At 51.0% G+C, this 20,809-nt stretch overlaps 4 protein-coding genes across 4 annotated transcripts; 1 reads left to right on the plus strand and 3 right to left on the minus strand.

The window, feature by feature from the left end:
- The first annotated feature begins 844 nt into the window (after positions 1 to 844).
- On the plus strand, positions 845 to 3,891 carry SMAC4_01434 (uncharacterized protein). Its single transcript, XM_003352552.2, has 2 exons — positions 845 to 967; positions 1,335 to 3,891. The coding sequence occupies exons 1-2, from the start codon at positions 899 to 901 to the stop codon at positions 2,541 to 2,543; spliced, it is 1,278 nt and encodes a 425-aa protein (XP_003352600.1). The 5' UTR covers positions 845 to 898; the 3' UTR covers positions 2,544 to 3,891.
- Positions 3,892 to 5,429: 1,538 nt separating this feature from the next.
- SMAC4_01433 (uncharacterized protein) lies at positions 5,430 to 6,392 on the minus strand (the record flags this gene model as incomplete). The annotated part of the gene is made up of 1 exon (XM_003352551.1): positions 5,430 to 6,392. The coding sequence occupies one exon, from the start codon at positions 6,390 to 6,392 to the stop codon at positions 5,430 to 5,432; it is 963 nt and encodes a 320-aa protein (XP_003352599.1).
- Positions 6,393 to 10,899: 4,507 nt separating this feature from the next.
- Positions 10,900 to 11,397, minus strand: SMAC4_01432 (uncharacterized protein; the record flags this gene model as incomplete). Its single annotated transcript, XM_003352550.1, has 1 exon — positions 10,900 to 11,397. One exon carries the CDS (start codon positions 11,395 to 11,397, stop codon positions 10,900 to 10,902), a length of 498 nt encoding a protein of 165 aa, XP_003352598.1.
- Positions 11,398 to 13,895: 2,498 nt separating this feature from the next.
- On the minus strand, positions 13,896 to 15,145 carry SMAC4_01431 (uncharacterized protein; the record flags this gene model as incomplete). The annotated part of the gene is made up of 3 exons (XM_003352549.1): positions 13,896 to 14,462; positions 14,695 to 15,043; positions 15,093 to 15,145. 3 exons carry the CDS (start codon positions 15,143 to 15,145, stop codon positions 13,896 to 13,898), a joined length of 969 nt encoding a protein of 322 aa, XP_003352597.1.
- Positions 15,146 to 20,809: the final 5,664 nt, after the last annotated feature.

Raw genomic sequence — 20,809 nt, forward strand, 5'->3', positions numbered from 1 at the left:
GGGTGCAGCGTCCGGGACAAAAAGATAGTGCGAGGCTGTGGTGGTATACATGCCGGCGTCATATCTGTTGTTTGTGTTGTCGGTTGCGCGTTGCGGACGTGGGATTTTCGGAGCTGCATTACTGTAAGGTACAAAGGTACGTAAGTATGTAGGGTGGTACTGTTCGGAGTCGGAGGGTCAGCCCGTCCATTCCGTCTTTAGAAACGAGGGAAACATGGAAGGGGGGTCTGCTTCATTGTGCCGGGCAATCGTTACTCACCATTGCATTGAGGGTTGAAGCGATCTTCGTCGAATGCCACTCTCCATCGAGATGCCCTTGGACATTCGAATGCTGCTGCTTCTGAATGCGTGCCATCTCCGATAACCCATAACACATAACCGAGCAGTCAGACTGCGCGAAACTCGCAATGTTCGGGGGGCCTGTCGGCTGCCAAATTGCTGGGCGTCCATGTCAGGGTTTGGGGGGTTGAAGGGAGAGGGGTGCTTGCTCACTGGGCAGAACCGACGCTAAGAATTGCCTCCGACATGGGATGGGGACGGGGGTCTGAACTGCACCAGCTGCGGTGTGTTGGGTGGTCAGTGTGGCAGGCCATGTCCGCTGCTGGCCTTTCTTGCTGCTTTGGCACCCCCGATGCTCACATAACTGCACTTGGCTTGACCAATGCCGAGCATCCCTGAGGAGCACCATTCGAAGTTGCAGCCAAATATTGCCGGGCTCGGAATAGGTACCCATGAAGAGGATGGGAGATCAGCCAGAACAGCATAAACCGTGTGCCCCGCGTACCTTGCTAAAAATCCAGAGCAGCAAACCACCGCACAAGGACCGATTGCGACGAACCGAAGCAGCCACAACACCCATCGCCATCGCCATCGCCAAACGTGAAAGCGATACGCAAACATGGACTTTTTGAACCAAACACTCCGCCACACTGCCGTCCGTAGGCCATCCGACATGGCTCATTATCAGGTTCGTGACCCATTTTCTCTCGTCACCCATTTTTTCTGCCTCCAAATCGCGATAAGAAAGGCCAGTCGGCGTGTAGGCAAACCTTCGCCCAGTGCTAGTATTCAGCTACGAGTGAACATGGCGATAGCTGAAAACCCAGACAAATGGCAATACCTTTTTTCGCTGTTCTGCGTGTGTGCCATCGTTCATGTCGTGAATACACAGTGCGCGAGTCGTGTGGTGTGTTTTTTTTTCCGAGGAAACGGTTCGAATCGTCACCAATGTCGAATTGGTCGCGGCGCACATGTGCGGAAGCCATCGGCGAATGATCGAAAACATCGTTTTGTTTTCGTTCTCTTTTTTGATCCTGTGCTGACAGATGGCGTAGAACATCCAGTATTCGTATCCCATGTTCCAACCAGGGCAATTGCCGCCTTCGAATGTCGAATCTCAACCGATGCCGTCGCACTTTGGATTTGCCCCGTGGCAGGATTTCCCCATGATGCCGAACGCGAAGATGTACCTCGGAAGCGATGATTTTTCTTCTGCCCCATTCGCCCAAACATACACAGCTCGCGCAGCCTCCGTTTCGCACAGCGTGGGCTCAAGACGCGTCGACTCAACCGCAGCGCTCCCAAGCCAAATCCCTCTTGATAACGCCATCCAGACCGGCGCACCGTGGCCGGCCGCCGACCCATCAACTCCGGTCGGAGGAGAAGCCATGACTGCCTACGTCCACAGCCCCATGGGCACATTGAGTAGCGCTGCTAGCAACATGAGTTTCCCTCTCACGCCCGATGCCACGAATTCTGTTTCCAGCTTCGACTGGCAAAATTCCGATATCATGGCGAGTCCTGGTGTTGCGTTTAGTGTGGAACAGAGCGCATGGCCGATGAGGTCATCATTTGACAAAGCCGCTACAGCGGAAACAATCGCATTGCGGTCCGAATTGCCCAATATGGCAACTGGACCGTTGCTGGAGGGTTTTGCTGAGGCCGTAAATGCAAACAACTTTGTATCCTCTCCCAGCTATTCACAGCCAAGTGTCGAAATCGGGGCATCCGGTGTCGACAGTCGTTTGCAAACTCCCGCGCTCGACCAGTCGCAGCCTGAAAAGGCAGAACCCAAAAAGCGCGGCAGGAAGAAGACTCCTGAATCTGCCCGCAAGGTGTGTGGTCAAGACAGAGCAGCTCCTGTGTCTGCATCGGGCCGTGCTCTGCGAACCGCCGCCCGCAAGGTGGTACGCCCCAAGTCGGCACAGAAGCCGGGGGAGTCTGCAGAAGAGCGCCGCGCCAGAGTAAACCACAACCAAGTGGAGAAGCAATATCGCAACCGGTTGCACGAGTATTTTGACAATCTCCTCAAAGTGCTCCCTGACAACCCTAGCTTGGAGCCCAAAGCCGAGCCCGGGAACGATGGTGAGTCGCAATCGTCGTCGTCCGCAGCAGGCCAGAAGTCGAGAAATTGGAGCAAAGCAGAGGTCCTGGAGAGGGCTTGTCGTCACATCCTCGACCTCCAAACTACCAATGCCAAATTGATAGAAGAGCTGGAGACCAAGAGACGGGAGTCGTCCGCTTCGCTGCCATTTTCAAACTGAAGTTCCGAGGAGGCCCTCGTCTATTTCGTCTCGGTATATGACCTCGGAGTGCCGATCTCGAAATCGAGCCGGATCTGTTGCTGTGTCGCGTCTTTTCTTCTCTGTTGTTGCATCACATTTTTGGCGTGTGTTGGCGTGGTCTGCTGATTTTTTTCAAGTTTTGTTTTTGTATCCTCAGGATCGGGATCTGGAGTTTGGCGGGTGAAATCATGTATGATATCTTTTGCTTTGGTCTGCACAATTGTTTAGTATGTTTTCCGACTGGACCGACAAGTTCCAATTGTTTCGCTCTGCTTCGACGCGCCCTGAGAAGTTGTGTTTGTTGTGTTTTCAAAGTGATGAAGGACTCTCTGGCTTTGTTCCGCATTTTTGGCTTTTGACTTTGGCAGTGGTGAAGTTGTAGCGACGAACGGTGAGTGGTGGCGGCGATGATAACAATAGTGCTAATGATGGTGGTAGTGTAGTGGTAGTGCTTAGCGCCAGTGGTAGTGGTGGTGTTACCTGGCGGTGCATCGTGGTGGAGGAGGGGAGACGGATTGGTGGTGAATTTTGGTGGTGAGATTTGGTGTTCTTTTTGTTTGGCAAAGCAAAGACGGGAATTGGGGAACAAATGGATATATGGCAGCCAGGCAGAGCAACAAGGTTTCTGACGTCAGAAAGATCCACGTATTTGTACTGTGTTGAGAGAGAGATTTTGCGTGAAAACGAGTTGTGTTCCCGTCCCGCGTGGTCGAATTTGCGCCGGTGTGCCCCTTCCCCTTGGTTTGTCGGAGGTGTCGCCGGTGGTGGTGGTGGTTGGTGCGCTTTGGTGGTAGTCGGTGTTGCTGTAATAGTGGGGGGGATTGGCAACGGTTTTGTAAGTCAGCTCAGAGGTACCTTTCCCATCATTGTGGTCCCCCTCCAAACAGGGTTGTCCCTTTCCCGACGTAATAACCCATTTTCCGCCTTTATCTTCAACAATGGAAGTCGAGATTTGCGAGATGGGCACGGGTCCTGAATCCGTACCTGAGGAGAGTCGTGTAAATAGAAATGGAAAGTTTCCGAGGTGTGGACGAAAGAAAGACCGGTGGTCCCTTAAAGGCAGGTAGCCAGACGGTAGTCGGTTGTGCCCTTGCTTTTTCCAGCGCGCATAAGTGTCTGAGAACCGAATAATATCCTTCTAGCCCCTCGAAGCCAGTGAAGCTGCGTTGAATCCGCGTTGGTGCCGTGCTGCCCCAGTGCTGGAATAGGAAAGCATGATACCACTGTCGCGCAACCGATTCTCCAATTCTCTATAAAAGGGACAATTTCATGACAGATTCGCCGGGGAGGCCGTGTTCTATATGTCCTGGCTAGCGGTCCTGAGTCGGGATCATGCTGTAACAGACTGGATTCTGGCAGTGGTTTCCCTTGCCATTTTGTTCCCTGTTTAATTTTCTCTGATGCACTCGCGATCCAGTGGTCCCAGAAACCTTGGCGCTCCCTCTTGTTGAACGCTGATTTGCTGTGGTTGCCAGGGCCAGGCTCGACTTCCGCAAAGTTGAGTGCTGAATGGTGGGTGAAGTCACTGACAGACCCTCGCTAGCATCATACGATAGGCACGCCTCAGGCTATCCACGGGCATCTGGCTGCCGGGTAGGAGGCACCTCCGATTCGCCCAAAACGATGTCTGATTGGCCAGAGCCCATTGACTGTCAACACTAACACCTTCTAGTGTGTACCTCTCTCTACCTTACCTATCCTTTGAGCCATTGCTGTTTCTGCCGTCTCACTGTCAGCTTTCCCGATCGCGGTTGATATTGAAGGAACCTGATGATCGTCGCATCTTGGTTGGTCTCTTTCTCCTGCTCGTCGTTTTGAGCCATCCAACCGCTCTGTTTTCTCCGCCGTTGGGATGACAACATGTGGTATGTACATTAAACATCATGTTCACATTGCAGCGAGCATTCGAGCGATCGGCGGTGTCCTGCGCCTATAGCAATCCTTGAGGCCATCAAGAACGTGCCTTCATTGAACCCTGCATTCTCTCGCTCTCTTGGCCAGAAGCACCGCTGCAACCCGTCAAGTCTAACCTCAATCTGCTCGTAATTCGGTCTTCTTTCAAAACATCATGATGGTTTCCCTTTTCCAATCTTCAACGGTCTTGCTGCCGCAGTCATAGTATCTCTCCGATTGGCCCGAACATTCACCGGGTCGGGTCTTGTGATCGAGATCCCACGGCTGGAAAGGAATTGTTGGGCACACAACGACGCTGACCACAGCAATATTGCCATGTTGACCGTTCTACCCTGTCGCAGCGTCCGGAGTCCGTTCCTGCTCATTTGGTTGGCCACCGGAGGAAGGCCCGGTGTGGACAGGCCAGGGCAGGATCATATCGCTCTGGTTCTCTTCAATCTCCGCTACAATGCCCCCTCCCCCCTTGGAGGCAAGCACCAGGCAACATGGACAAAGGACAAAACTCGGTGATCTTCTCGGCTTCTCAAGACAATTGCAGCCCTGCGTTGATTTCTTTTTATATGTACAACTCCGCTCCGCGACTCAGGATCCTCGAATGCTCCGGTTACACTACTTCGGTCCTTCACTTTAAATGCTCGGATGCGCCTGGATATGGAGATCGATTACAGCCATTATTTGGATAGTGTACGTGTACAATGATGCGTGGTTACCCTACCCGGCCTTCCCGCTCAAGTGTGCCTTCAAGTTCAGCTCGCTGCCCGCCCAATGGAAATTTGCACTGTCAACGCCATACCGGACCTTCCTCCGTCTTTTTGTTATCCCTCAAGAGACTTACTCGATGGACCCAAAAGGAAGAAGAACAACATAACGCCCAAAACCCCCCGCCGGAATCGGCACGGTATAAATGATACGTTTCCCGCCAAAGTGACATTGATACACCCGGTGTGCCGGTCATCGACGACCACAACCACAAGTCCCGCTGACAGGATCCCGTTGCGTCAACACGCGGTGCATCACGAATCCCAAGTCCCATCCATTATCTCCGTCCCTCGTCAACACGATGCTTCCCCAGCAGCACAACCTCTCCTCGCTCGACAGCTGAGCCGCCTCTTCCTCGTCCAGCTCGGAGAAGTCCGACAAGATGCACCGCGACTGCACCCACTCATCGGCGTCGTCAAAGTGGCGAGGAAAGGCGACGTCAACATCCATACCAGCAATCCCGTTGGGCAGGCGGACGCCAGACAGGAATTGCTGCACCACGGCCCGCGGCAGAGCCACTTGCTCGATCTTGATGCTTCCATGTCCCGGATATGGACCCCCTCTGCCTGCTGCTGGTAACGGCTGGTGAATATCGTCGAAATTGGTGACTGACAATTTGCACCGCGGGATGTGGATAAACGGCGTCTCGACAGACTCGCTGATGCTGATACTCTGTGTTGGTTGTCGGCTGCGTCCATCTGTCGATGGTGATGTTGTTGTCATTGTTGTTGTCGGCCATACGGCTACGAGCAGCTCGGGGGAAGACGTCGTCACATCGTCTTCATATTGCGATGATTCTTGCATCGGACACCAGGTGATATCTTGCATCGACGTTGAAACTGGACGGTGAGGCTCTAGCTCTCTCGAATGGGCCAAGATGACGCTTTGCGACATGTTGGAATCGGCATGCTGCTGTTGCTTCTGCTTGTGTGGTGATAGTGGTGGCGGTCGTGATTTGGCCCCACTTGGTGTTGGTGGGTTATTGGTGGGCGTACTGCTGGCGAAGCTCCCCGCCGTGCTGGTGTTGTTGCCGCTAGTTTTTGATGCTGCTGATGAAGAGGAGATAATTTGAAGTGAAAGACGGTCTGAAGCTGAACACGACTGACACCCGCCGGAGTGCGGCAGGACAGCCGGGCGTGGGAGCGTGGCGGCCATGGACGCAGATTTTCTCTTCAAGGTCAGGCAAGCCGGGCAGCTAAGGTGGTGTGTGTTGCTGTTTGACTTTATGTGCGTCCCGTCCTTTTTTTTAAAAAAAAAAAAAAAACCCCCCCCAAACCACCACCGCTCAATGTATGTTCACCTTGGTGCCAGCGAACGCTCACGAGACTTCCGAGACAAAGGAACCTGGAAACCGGATTTTTGGAAGGGTGCCGGTCGGTCGTCGACAAACTTTTCCGTCACAGCAAGAGAGCTTCTGAGGGCGTCGTTGGATGTATACCCGAATACATGGATGATGGATGGGTGTGGGTGATAACACATCTCATATATGCTCTCTACGTGTAAGATTTTGGTACAGCAACCAAGGACGGGCACGTTGCAACGAAGCAAAGCAAGATGATGAAGGCATTGACAGGGCACTGGCGACGATTGCCAAGGGAGTAGTTCAGCGTTGCATGCTTGATCTTATCCCCTATCGACACGGTACAGGTGATCCCCCGTTTTTCTTTCTCCGTTTGTTCCATGTGCTGACCCGGTTTATTGGTAACCCCCTGATCACGAATCAGGTGGGTGCTGCTGAAGACTTTCCCCAGGCATCCAGCCAAGCCAACTTCCATGCTCCATTGCTCCCCCCAATCACTCAACGTTCAGCCAGCGTCAGCTTCTGATCATTACCTTTCCCCGTCTCCCCACAGCGGATGGGAACACTGTGAGAGACTGTGAGCTGGTGGTGGTCACTGGGCGGATGCAACGCACCAGGCCATTTCCCTTTTGGGCCCAAACAGTTCCTTCAGCTTGAGGTGGTTTTGGTCTTCCTTCGACATTGTGTGCCTATTGTGTCCAGGAACGGGCAAGGAAAAGGCAGGAACAGCCGGAATAGGGCACGAATAAGGTCGATGCGATTCCGTGTCGCCGATGTGATGAGACATGCAGCAGTTGGGTTGTCTCTATCGCATGCCCCTTGTCTCTCACTCCGTTGGGACACAGCCACTCATCACGGTTCCTCCATAGGCGCCCAATCAGGGGCTGACTCGGTGAGCGGAGCGCCCAAGGCCACACCAAGAAATAAAGCTTGACGCTAATCTCTAGCGCATCATCAATGACCGCAGGCCCGGAACTGCTCCGGTTCTAGCACACCGGGAAAGTGACCGTCCTCGCCCACGGAACCGTGTCCATCGTCTCCGAGACACACTTTATCCACCACCCAACAACAACGCAGCGAAACGAAGGATCCCACGACGACGCAATAGCCCAAGCACCCCCAAGGAATTCCAGACGCGAAAACGAGACATGATCATCCACACCCTACCCGCATTGGTGACACATCAGATGACTGTCAGCGCTTGAAGCCACCAGATCGTCGACGTCTTCCATTTCCCAAGAGATGGGGGGGAAAAAACTGGCCACTTGCCCCTTTTTCACGCCCATATGCCAATAAAGCCAGCCAAGCTGGCCATATTCAGGGCAATTGGGTAATATCGATATGTGAAGAACAGTGAAGCACTCCGTGATCGAAATCGGCTCATAATGTTTCCTTCACTGCAACATCACGGAATTGGACCACATACGGAGCGAAATACCGATCAGAACTCTTTCCAAGGGGGGACTATACTCCTCGCAGTACCAATGAACCGTCTGAGGGGAACCGCGCAAGAAATACGGGGTTGAACTAGATGCTTGGGATTTGGTAATATCGGAAAACCGGGGTGTTGCAATGGTGAGACCCTCTGGGAGTAGTAGGAGATTCCGAACCAGACAGTGGCTGCAGACAGACACACACACGGCACACACCTTACACACCCTGGCAGGGCCTGGCAAGGCCTAGCAAGCCATCTTTTTTACCGATAGCTTGGAAAAGAAGCATCACTCACGACTGAGACACTTTCACCGGTTTCAAGGTTGTCTGCCGGTGAAGGGGAAGGTCAAGGACCTCTCTCTCCAGGAGTCCTTCAAATCGTACTGTGTGAGATGTGGCCTCTTGCCTCATCTTTTCGGTCCTCACGGCTTCATACCGAACCTGTCAATAACCTGGGAGCAAAGCCTTTCTTTTGGCTGGCGAACGCTAGTACCTATACCCTAGGTAAGGTATCTATGGAGCTTCATCGTCTCTCCGATACGTTTTGGATGTTAAGAAAGCAGGAGAAACATGGCTTTGATAGGGTAGAGGCACCTTGCACATCTGCCGTCTTCGTATTGTAGACTCACGCGGTCAAATCTCTTACCTTCGGCAAGTGGATGATAAGACTCACTTGCTATAAAGTATCTCCAGACATGGTCAGTCTGCTTTGTAATCGACATCTCTCATCCTCCTAGAGATTGTTGTGCGGGTTATGATGGACTAACTGTGCACCAGGTCTTGCTGCCTGATTGCTCATGAAGATCGGATGCAAAATAGCAAGGAACGAAAGCGTCGGCAATTTGGACACGACAAGCTCCAAAAGCCGAATGAACGCTTCGTTCCTTTTTTCCTCGGGATAAGGTATCAAAAGGAAAAGCTCGCGCTTAAAAAGTGCTGTCAGGGAGGGACGAACCGCGTCAGGACCTGTTGGGACCTGCATAGACGCAGTGTTAAAACACCTGACGACAACGAAAGCCAACCTCATGTTGTCTTTCTATCATCCCATGTCCCCATATACCTAAGGTACCCTCCTCCTCCGGCGACAGTAAATACGCCAAAGATGTGTTTGCCCGTCAGCCTTCGCATCCGTCTGTTCATCCACTTCTTGGGGATTAAGCCTGTCATGCAGGTATCTTGAGGTACACTGTTGCATTCTTCACTTCCCACGATAACTCGAGCAAGATGACATGCAGAAGCTAAACCAGATCCCACCAGCGTCGAGTTTGAAAACTCCGAACAGTCGCAGATTATCGGATTTACTGTTTCGGATATTCGACTGGACTCCCTGACAGCCCACCCGTTCTCCGGACAAAAGTCCTTAGGGCTTACAACGCTACCAATTGCTTTCTTCTTTTGATCATAGACTTCCTAACTCGGGCCCGAAGGGTCCGAAGATCGTTTGCGATATGTCGCGAGGTGACAAAAAGCAATAGACCCGGCAAAGATAAGTGACGACATGCCATGCCATGCCTTTAGGAAACAAGCGAGCCGTTAGCCTTTTTTTAGGTTCTTTATTGTACTCTTGCCTTGCTTTTGATGGCCAAAAGAAAAAAGTTGGAGGAAGGATTCTCCTCCCTGTCGCTGTCGCCCTCTAGTACCTGCCTCTAGTATCTTATAATAAAACATGAACCGAGAAGGTGGAATACCTATGCAAGCGCGCGCCGGAGTTATGAAAACCCATTGATCGGATTTATGTTTACCGTACTACCGTACTTGTTAGTAAATGGCAAGGGATTACACAAAGCCATCCATCTCGCTCACCTTCTCACGATCTTGATTAGCATCTGTTGCGTTGACTAGGTACCTCTAGATAGTATGCTGAGTTGCTCCATCTCTTTGTGCCCTTTTCCTTTGCTTTTCCTGTGATTATTAATTATTTGCGCCTGCAGACAAGGGTTTAATCTACCGAACACCCGGTCCTTAATTTCTCCAAGCCATCAGAAAGCCACCATAAAATGAGCAAGTTCTGTGGGTGTCATTATCACCTTGCAGGGCTGAGAAGTTTCTTCTTCTCGGTGTCGGTGCCCTTGATGATCAAGTGATCGTGGCTTGACATGACATGGGAAGTACAAGAAAGGTGCAAGGTGAAGAGGCGCGGCAATAGTTTCGATCTTTTTTCTCGCATTGGTCGGTTTCACGCTTTTTCCTCTAAACAAGTTACGTTACAATTGTTTTGGAGCTTTTCAAACCCCTGGATGGGTTTATCGTTATTCAATACATCTTTGACGCGTACCTACATATTGCACAGTGACTCATACCTCTGGAGATACTTACCTCTATGTCAGAGGAAAAAGACAGAAAGGGCAAGCCATCCGACTGGCTTATTTCCGAACCTATTGGGCCAGGGACTCATGCACATCGTTTTTCGCTTTGACATGGACATGGCCGCGGTTTCACGACAGGAAAGTCTTGAACCAGACTGTTAGGTCGGCAGTTGAAAAGAGTTAACGTTTCTTATTGCCTTTTTTTTCCACTATGTCATTGTCCAATGTACTGCTTTTCAACCTAACGTCCCAGTCTCCCATCCCCTTCATGTCTTGCTGCAGTTGTCCATTCACTCTCTCCCATCGCTCTTTCCTTCACACTCTTTTTGAAGCAGGAAGGCAGACATGATGTCATGAACCTTCCTCCGTCCTTCGGCTGTTACCGATTTCCTAGAACTCCAAGACTTCAACATTCGTCCCTTCCAATCGTTGCTGCCTCGTGCTTACCGATCCTTTCATCAGGGCAACCGCTTCACTTTGAGTCCCCAACCCAACAGAACCTCAAGTACCGCCTTCTTTTCCCCCATTCCTTCGTAACTTTATCCCACTTATCGAACTCCTCTTCCGTCGCGCCATCGCGCCGTCCTCCTCCTCCACCTCCTTTTTGCCAGGCTCATCATGGCTAACCTCCCTTTATCCCCACCCAGTTTAAAAAAGCTGAACGAGCAGCCCCTGTCTGCATCCTGATCTTCCTCCTCTTTGCAGCATCCTCTGTATTCACTTCTTCCTCGCGCGTCGAGCTATCATGAGCCTGTGGTGTGCTAGCAGAGTCGACTGTGTCTTGGCCTGTTATCCCCATGCCCTGTGCCGTTATTGCTGCTGCTGTGCCTGACTCAGATCTGGTGGGAGTTGTGTATCCCATGAAACTTGCGTCCGTGCCGGCGACGAGGAAGTTGGAGGTGGCTAAGGGAGTAACATCCAGGGGCTGAGAAGGCTCCCGTCGTCGCGGCTGAGTGGTTACCGCGGTGGCGTAGGGGGAAGTGGAGGACGAAGAAGGCGAGGAAAGGGAAGAAAAGGAACGGTTACGTGGTGTGGCTGGTGGTCCTGATGGACTGGTCACGGGGGTTGTGTCTAACTCCTGAACCTCCTGGTTGGAGGTGTTCTGGGTGGTTGGCGCCATGATTTCTGCTTGAGTGGTAGACTAGTAGGTTGCTCTCGTTTTCTTCGTTGTCGGTTGGGGATGGGGAAGAAAAGGACCAAGAGTTTCCGGCCAGAACCACCAACATGGCCGGTCTTTTATGAGCATTTATGGCTTTGATTTCCTCGTTGATGGAGCATGTCATGGATGCTGGGACTGCTCGCTGTTCATCATGATGCTTTTGCCATGATGCTTGATCATGGCTCCCAAGGACATTCACCATGCCCCCTCCATCGAACATCTTCTGAACATGGAGGCTGAGATGGCCGAACATGAAGGATCTAGGAGTTGGTGCATCATGAATGGGGGACCGTCTTCATTTTAGAGTCATTTCACCAAACGCTGCAAGGCATTTTTCTCACAGTATTGAAGGCTCCCAGGGCAAGGGTCCTGGCCTTGATATATGCAGAACCCTTCACCGTGCAGACACAAGGCTGGATCTTACCCATCGCCGTTCGTGAAGACTATTGGACACTGACATATGTTTGTTGAAGGGTTGATGGAGGTCACACGAACCAGGGATAAGCTCCGTTCACTGGCCCTGTAAGGCAAAGAACACGGGTACGGCATGGGTTGTGAAGTTCGGCCGGGAACGCAGGTGTAACCGTTGGATACAATCTGTCGTACGTTCTGGAAGACCATGGTGCTTGGGCAAGGGGTGGACGTGAGACCAATCATGGCGGCTGGGATGTGTGACTGGATATGGACCAAGGACCTTCAGTTCAACAATGGTATGACTCTCCATAAACGGCCATGACATGTACGAATGGTATCTGGTCACGCGGCCATGTCTGTTCACCAACTTCAGCCGCGATTCATTGATGCCTGGTGCTTAAGGAATAATCTCAATACCGTATATGAGCAAGCCCTACCTTCACTGCGGATATATCTATATCAGACGGAAGGGGCCTGCCTACCAAGTGAGAGACAGTCACCCGGTAATGCCTTCACCTGCGGCGAATTCACCTAGACCAAGACGATAGGAAGAATCCCAGATGAAGGGCACTAACTCGGCTGTCACTCGCACTCCTGCTTAGGTACCTTATGAAACAGTCGCTACTGATCTACATGGAAATTCTGTCCTCCCGATACCTATTACGCGCCCGGATCCAAATACCCTCCAATCCCCTTCGAAGCTTCCACAACACCGTATTATTATGACCGAGCAAGTTGAGACCATTACCTCGATGCAGTCGTAATCCACATTTTCTAGATCATTGCCGTGGTCGCCATAGAGCGGCACAGGTGTCTTGTTCTGTCGGGGTTGTCTCGGTGGCACGGCTCGCGGCTGTTGGCTGGTGAAGTTTGGGGCCAGGCTGTTCTTGGTCTTGGTCCCAAAATATCCACGGCCACACCACTCCTCCTGATAATCCCCGTTCTCCTCTTTCTGCACATCCTGGTGTGCCGCAAGAAAAGCACCTCACCCAACAGATCTATGAATTTGGGGATTGTTGACCGGGTGGCATATTGTCATCGTTGTCTACGGCGCTCTACGAGGGATTACCCGATGAGGAATCCACCGGTTTCTGTGCGAGAGGACATATGCTTCTTTTAGCACTGCAGCGCGGGGAGGCTCGGGTGTCTGTTGGGATCCGTGGACAACCCAATTCCCTGACCATGACGCCCTCGGGATGTCGCAGCTGGCCCTGTACTGAAAGCCAACTGTAGTAGCTTAAGGGACAAGCCTAGTGGCTTGATTATTCGTAACTTGCCGCTATGTGGCGGTGTTATTTATGTGTTTTCATACTTGTGTATATTCGTTTATTTACATTTTCCTGTCCTGTTTATATAGGGATAATAAGGGACTGCTAGCACGGCAACAGCAAATTAGTCTCAACTATAGACATGTGGCTATTTTCTCTCATTCTACCTGTGCATATGAGTGATGTAGGGGATCTTTATCTGAGATCAACAGTGCGGAATGGAAATTCAGGATGACTGGGATATAATACATTGTCGAGTTTGCTGTAACATAAAAGCGGGGAAGTTATTTAAGCTCGAGAAACCTAGGCACCATGAAGCAAAAAAAAAAAAAAAAAAAAAAAAAAAAAAAAAAGGAAAAAAAAAAAAGGAAAAAAAAAGAAGGAATTGAGGGGCGTTGAGGTATAAGACGCAATGCGTGTCCCTATGACAAGAGGAATTCGCGATGCTCAAAGACAAAGAGTCGGTAGGCTTTGGCCGGTGATACAACAAACGAGAAACGATAATGTGAGAAAGACACGCCCAGAACTACTGGTCATCTCGGAAACCTCGAACAGGCCCGAAAAAGATGGAAAGAAACATACCAACTTTCTACATCAACCAGCCCCAAATTGCTTCTACTAAATAACCTGCCTAGTAAGTAATATCCTCATAAAAGCGCACAACCCCCTTAGCTGTGACAGGCTGGGGTGCATATGCCCAGACGGCCAAACCTACAAAAGATAGGACGATGTTCTGCTTGCAAGGCAGAACTCGGAATGCACACTATATAGCCAATGTCAACCTGTGACATTAGCCCTCTCCCCTTCGTCTTCTCTCGACAGCGTATACCCACCCGCCTCCTCACCAGCAGGCCTCATATCAGCCAGTCTGGCTAGAACCCCCAGCATTGCATAAATTTCTGCATTATGAACGTAACTTGGTGGCAACGTGGTGGAATCCATGCACCCCGCCTCCCACCCAAGATATGTATAGATAGGGCCACTGGCGTTTGCGTCATGGAGGCAGTAGTATCGACAATGCATCATCTCGCGGAAGATGATTCCCAGGATTGACCACTGTACGATGTCATCAACTTTGAACTCTTTTACTGGGCCCAACGCCGCCTCATCTTTGGCTTCTTCACCTGGGTTCAGTGGTTTCAGGTGAGCGAGGCAGAGACGGTTCTTTGCGGCTCTTATGCTGTCCGGGAGCTTCCCGAAGGCCTCCCAGGTGGACTTGCACAGGTCGATCACCACTCTATCTGGGTTGTAGACTTCGAAGTGACCTTTGATGCCGTCGAGACCCCACAGGTTGCGGATTACTCCATTCTTTCCCTCAGCAGAAAGCACATGGGGGGTAAAGGCCTGACCTTTGAAGTCTTCAGCGAAGGGGAGGGTGTTGAAGACGAAGTTTTTGTGGTCGAGGTGGGTGAATTTCAGGCTGGACGAAGGATGTACGAGGTTGAAGCGAGCGCCTGTGGGTCAATTTGTTAGCATTAAAGTCACCTGCCGGCTTGGTTAAGGTACATGAGCAGGAAGGAGGACTGATTATGGACTTGTCATGGGGGAAAGTGGTGGGAAATTTTTACTTACCAGCGTCGCATTGAAACCATACATCTGCTTCCCACCGGTTGTGGGTCTTTCTCCAGTTAGTAGCAAGGTCTCTAAGCACTCCAACCACATGTTTATAGGTAGTCATTCGGACTGCGGCGCTGTGGGGGTTCATAGTGCGGAAGTTCTTGCCCCAGTTGAACTTTTGCGTATTAGTCTTGGGAACCCTGAAGAGAGTTTCGTATACTCGGGCAAAGTCGGTATCAGAATCTAAGGTCAGCCGGTTCACGGCCCGTTGGGCATAATCCATAGCTTCTTTGACGAGACTCTCAAATTCGTTGTCGAACTTTATATTACATGATGGATCGATGTAGTACTTCTTGATCTTTCGGGGGCTGATGTAAGTCCGTGAAGGATATGTTAGTAAGTTTCACTAGGCCACACCTAAGAAACAGAGGAGGGAGAGGGAATAGTGTAAGTGCATTTGCAATGGCCATTTTGTGCTGTAGTTTTAGAGAGCACTATACTAGATTTGTTGGGAAGCCTTCGAATGCGGTCGCTGGAAAACTTAAAATCTTGCTGATGTCAGCTAATCGAGGCTCTAGATTGTCTTTCCCGGCGCTGGTAGTGATAATGGTTGGAAGAGGGAAGAACCAGGATGTTGAAGAATATTTAAACTAAAAATCTCTCCTCCTGATCATGTTTGAACAAGGATTGACAATGCACAGGATATGCAGTGAATAGGGCATCATCCACTCGGAATCCATCCCATATAGTCAGCCTCCCAATGGACAGCCACTCTGTGCCGTAGGAAGCTTTCGAACCTTGGAGGATCTGTGATGAATAGGCTGCGGAGAGCCTCTGTGAATGCAATTATACTTGGAACAAACAGAAAGAGGATGATAAGGCGGAGGAAAAAGATTTCCAGTGCGACCGCCAGACCCTTGTATGTGTTTTCTTTTCTTTGTGCCGGGAAGTTTCCGAAGTTCCGACGAAGGAGGACCGGAGAACACGGGAAGGCCTTCACTGGACTTCACCTGAGCATTTTCTTGTTGAAAAATGGACAAGTGATGACACAGAAAAGCGTGATTGGTTCTGGAGGTCCGATGGAAGAAGAATAGAAAGAAAGAATGGAAACCAGGACAACCTGCCTCGTTGATGCGGATGCTGATGCGGATGCTGATGCGGATGCGGATGCTGATGCGGATGCTGATGCTGATGCTGATGCTGATGCTGATGCTGATGCTGATGCTGATGCTGATGCTGATGCTGATGCTGATGCTGATGCTGATGCTGATGCTGATGCTGATGCTGATGCTGATGCTGATGCTGATGAGAAGATTGAAGATGGAAGAAAGGGAACCGACCGGGTTTGGCATTTCGAACTCCCGTCTCTCTCTTGCTGCCTCGACGTCATCTTTCTTCCATTGCACCTTCTAATCTTTCTATCTTCCATCGTGCCTTTCCGAAGGGGGAGTCATCCAGTTCCACTCCTCCCGCGCAGTGGATCCATAAGACCCTCGAAAGTTATTGGTCGGATCCATCGATTGATCTCTATGAGAACGGACGGGTACTTACTGCGCACGGTTTTCGTCTCTGGTTGCTGTTAGCTCTCAGTGAGCCGTTTTCTAGCATCGCAAGATCTCGATGGAGGGAGAGACGGAGCCTGTGCCAGCCAACAAGTCTCAGACGTGACCTGCACCAACATAAACATGGATTTAGCCAGAAATATCCCGCCAGCTCAACGGGTTGATGGGACCTTACATACCTTTTCACAACTCAGCAAGTAGGTACCTACCTACATGCTTCTTCTTTTCAAGGCTTGCATCTCCAGACTGATCGTTTGTCCCTGCGGCACGGACATTTGGTTATCGCTCGTGAAAGAAAACGAGTGATCAATGATTGAACAACCAACATGAAGCGAGGGAGAACTAACAAAAAGGGCTAAAGCAATCAATCCAATCCAACGTCCAACTCCTAAAATATTGCCAACGCAACCGAAGTTCCTCCAAAACAGGCAACATGAGAAATTGTTAACAAGATGCCAAGAGATGGTTCCCACCAGATTGATTATACCTAACCAAGCAACATGAACACCACCAACACCCTCGAAAGCACAAGACCAAGCCATGCTGAGACTTATCCGGACAAACAAAACCGTACCAACCAGAGCAGATCATGAATCCCTGCCAATGAACCTCCCAATCGACTCGATCACAAAGGAAAACCAGATGAGGGCCAGCCTCAACCCAAACCCAAGCCTCAACCCCAGCCTCACTACCTCTAGGCTTCTTCACTGCCGTCCGTTTCTAGTGTCACCACTCATCTCATCGCCAAAAACTCCGTAGGCCACACTTCTGCAAATGCCAGCTACTATCTTCATCAGACCTTCAACACCAGCATCACCTAGTCTTCATCGCCAACCCCTTCCCACAGGCAAGTCACTTCTTCCCATAACCTCCACCATATCCACCCCCGCTCCCGCTCCCACCACTAGTAACATGATGGGGATTCCATCCTTCTTCGTAGCGACTCTGGCCCTTGTATCGATCGATGGGGGTGTTGCCGTTGGCGGAGCCGTACGTGCTTTTGTAGGCGGAGTAGTTGACAGAGTTGCTACTGGTGCTGTTGGAGGAAGGGGAGGAGGAGTAAGAGTTGGTGGAGTTGTCTGGAGCAGATGGGGGTTAAGGGTTAGTGAGTTGTTTTGAGAGGTCATGGTGGGGAGTAAGCTGGATGGGAAAGGGGAAAGGGTTCGGGATGGGAAATAGGACTGAGCAGGGGGGAAAGATCGAAAGGTTGATATGGTGCGTGGACAGGTCTTGGAGGCATGTGCTGTGCTGAAGGAGTGACTAGGCATAAACGTACTATTGGTGGAAGCTTGGCCGGACATATTGGATGTGGATCTGGGAGTTGGTCGATGAGTGAAGGCAGTTGATATGAGACTGCTGTTTAGTTCAGCCGAGATGCTGACGATGTTAAACAATGATGAGATGAGTTAGATGCTGAGGTCTCTTGATGATGGTGATGCTGTTCGGACGGTAATGGGCCCAGGGCGGAGCCTCCCTTATATACTCCTCCGGAGTGGTGTGGATGTCGGTCTGGTGTCCTCGAAGTGGTGTAGGCGTGAGATTCTGGATAGGTTGGTTGCCAACGTATATTGACCGGTGTAGATCACCCAACTCCTACTCGCCAGGTCGGTATCGATGAGAAGTTGACACGCATTTGTCGAAGCTCACGGGTTGTCAAGGTATCCCAGTCCCGGCTGATTTCCGGTCTACTGGTCTCAGTATCCCGCCCATGAGCCGGTCTTCTTCCGACTAGAGTGCCACGCAAGTAAGCCACACTTGGTGTATGACAGCACGCATACTCTTTATCCATTGGGGTGCATGTGTGGCCAGCATTATCTGCGTACGTGCGTAGGGTGACATGTTGTAGTCCTGCACGCCTCTTTAGTTGACACTAGCGGATGTCAACCTGCAACATAGTAAGGAGGGGCGCAAGACAAAAGAATCTTGAGAACTCCAGGTGTGGGAGAGGTGCAGCATGCATTTCACGGTTTGGGACATCCCACTTCGAATAGGATTTTGTCTAGTCAAAACATCGGGTCGTTTGAGAGGATGAAGCGGCCGAATGGTAGCCTGTGATGACAGCGACATAAGGCCTACTCAGGCAGCGTCCCGTCGTACGACCCGAAGAGCAGGCACCAGGAATGTTGAGCCGCAGACGTGAAGCGGCCTTCGAGCATATCCCGCCCTACGCGACATACTCGGGAGTTGTCTAGTAATATCGTCAGCTGTCAGACATCCTGGATGAAGGGGTGCTGTCATGCTCGGGACGTTTCAGTGATATAGATGGCCTTTCCTGGTGATTTTCTCCGAGGCGCTGACATCCAGAGTTGATGTTGCTTGGAGACCTTCACTTATCACAACGAGCTGATATCTTGCTCTGTGAATAGTCCCCTTTTCAGCGTCGGTACCATACGAAAAACGCACTTGATTCTCATACTTGCTGCCTCGAAACCCGTGAGTGTCCCGACAAGGGTTCCCACAGCGGGCCTTACCCAACCCGCCCGTGATCGTAAGCCGGAATCCGTATCCGTGACCTGAAGGTTCCGAGTCCCGACGACGGGGAATCTTGCCCAAGATGGCAAAGCACATCATAAGCGCCCAGGCTTCAGAACTCGTTATCAATTAGTGATTGCTGGCGGAAACGTGCAGGTTGTCATGGGTTTGCACATACCCTATGAATAGCGAGCGAGCCGGTCATCCATCGGCCCGCAAATTACTACACAAGGTGTCAGAGAAACGCTGTCCTAACGACAGTGGTAGTACAACCTACTACTTCCCAGTATCGTTACTGGATCCCTCAAGTTGAGAGGGTGATTTGGTTCACATCCGGGCCTTCGGTAAACTCATCAACCTGCGAGTTGGGAGATATGAATCTTACCAGAAGTGAAGGCGTGACATAGATATTGCTTCGACCGCATCGCCATACTATATGCAAGTTCCCGTTATGACAGGGTTCGAAGTCACTCCAAGGCAGGGCTGGCGGAAAGATACAAGGCGAGATGTCAAACTAGATTTTCGTGCTTCCCTCACACGCGTGATTTTCGCGATACAAGACATCTCGTGTACCGATGGGTAAAGCTAGTAAGTCATAGGGTTCAAATACGAACCCTAAATCGATATCATCGGGGCTTTTCTGGCACCTTTTGAGTTGCGCTGGTGTATAAGGAGGGTATAGCAAGGGAAAACCGGTGTGTGAGTGTATCGAAATGGGCTGTGAGAGACAGTAGGAAAGGTTAGCAAATTCACGGTTCTCACCTTGCTGCTGACTTTCTTACACCTGGCTTGGATGAAGAGTTATGCTGCGGATACCTGCCAGTCTTGCTATCCTCGGACTTCAAGCTATTGGTGCAACTTCTCTCGAGTTCCGATGGTGGCCAAAGCCTTAGTTGCCAAGAGGAACCCCCGAGGTCGTGTTCCATTTCCAACCGCACTTTAAATATCATCTTCCACAAGTGACCACATCCTCGAGCTGCGACCGTGTTAGAGGCCTCTCTACGAGTGGGGATTCCTTTTGACCGTAAATATGACCCTGCGACGGACATTGGGAGTCACAAACCCCCACGAGCGATGTATTTTGGGGGAACTACAAGCAAATGTTAGTGCCTTACATGCACAGGCAATCTCGCGTTTGGAGGCAGCTGAGGCTTGAAGTCCTATCACCAGGTGATACCTTTGATAGAGGCTCGATGACCATGACACCTATGAAGATTAGCAGTGCTTTTTCCACAACTGCGTCTGGGCTGTTCCACAGCGTCTGTATCGCCCGTAGTGCAGAACAGCGGATCAAGCCAGAAGTCCGGAGCCAGTAGCTAACAAGCTTGAGCAGCTGAAGCACAACTTGATGTGCAGGAGAGCTTGACCGCCCTTGTCATATTGATGAGCTGATCATACCCGACTGCGTGACCGAAGGACGAGATAGGTATACCTGTCAGGGGATGGAAGCCAATGGGGGCATCCGCAGGTTCTACGGCAGCGTGGAGAAGCACGAGGGAGTCAGTTCCGGCACCCGAAGGAAAGGTTCGACCGTCAACGGATGCTGTTTCCGGTCCTAGACCATGTTGGCTTGAAATTTTGCGTCCTCTTCATCCTGTCACCGTACCCATCACCTTGGTATCATGTGCCGGACTGCATGTACATATCATGCAATTACATGATGTACCCAGAGAAGGTTGCAGCGCAGCATCCCCGCCTATGCGTTCAGGGCTGCCCGTTTCTCACCGCCGGATGGAGATTATCACGCCCAAGAACAACGGATCAGCATTGATATATTTGACATTAAGCACGTAAGCGCGGAAGGAGTTTCGAAAATGGTATACGGGCGTAAAATCGTATGGCAAGAGGACGGTTTTCCTGTTCTTAGAGATGGCTTTGCCACGGGAGAATGGCACAGCAGCAAGCCACTGGTAACACGGAGATGATCCCAAGCTCAAGGCAACCCCAATTTCGCGATATAAGGCAACCGGACATGTGGTCAACTACCATATGCCTCTCTTGACTTTGAGGCTCTGTGAAGGTAGGGGGGCAACGGCAACCACTGACTGGCTCTTCCGGTTATCATGATCACTCCATTGTCTCCCACGCTTCTTTGACTGG

The sequence above is a fragment of the Sordaria macrospora genome, chromosome 1 (genome assembly GCF_033870435.1).
Source record: "Sordaria macrospora chromosome 1, complete sequence".
NCBI classification, from domain to species: Eukaryota; Fungi; Ascomycota; class Sordariomycetes; order Sordariales; family Sordariaceae; genus Sordaria; species Sordaria macrospora.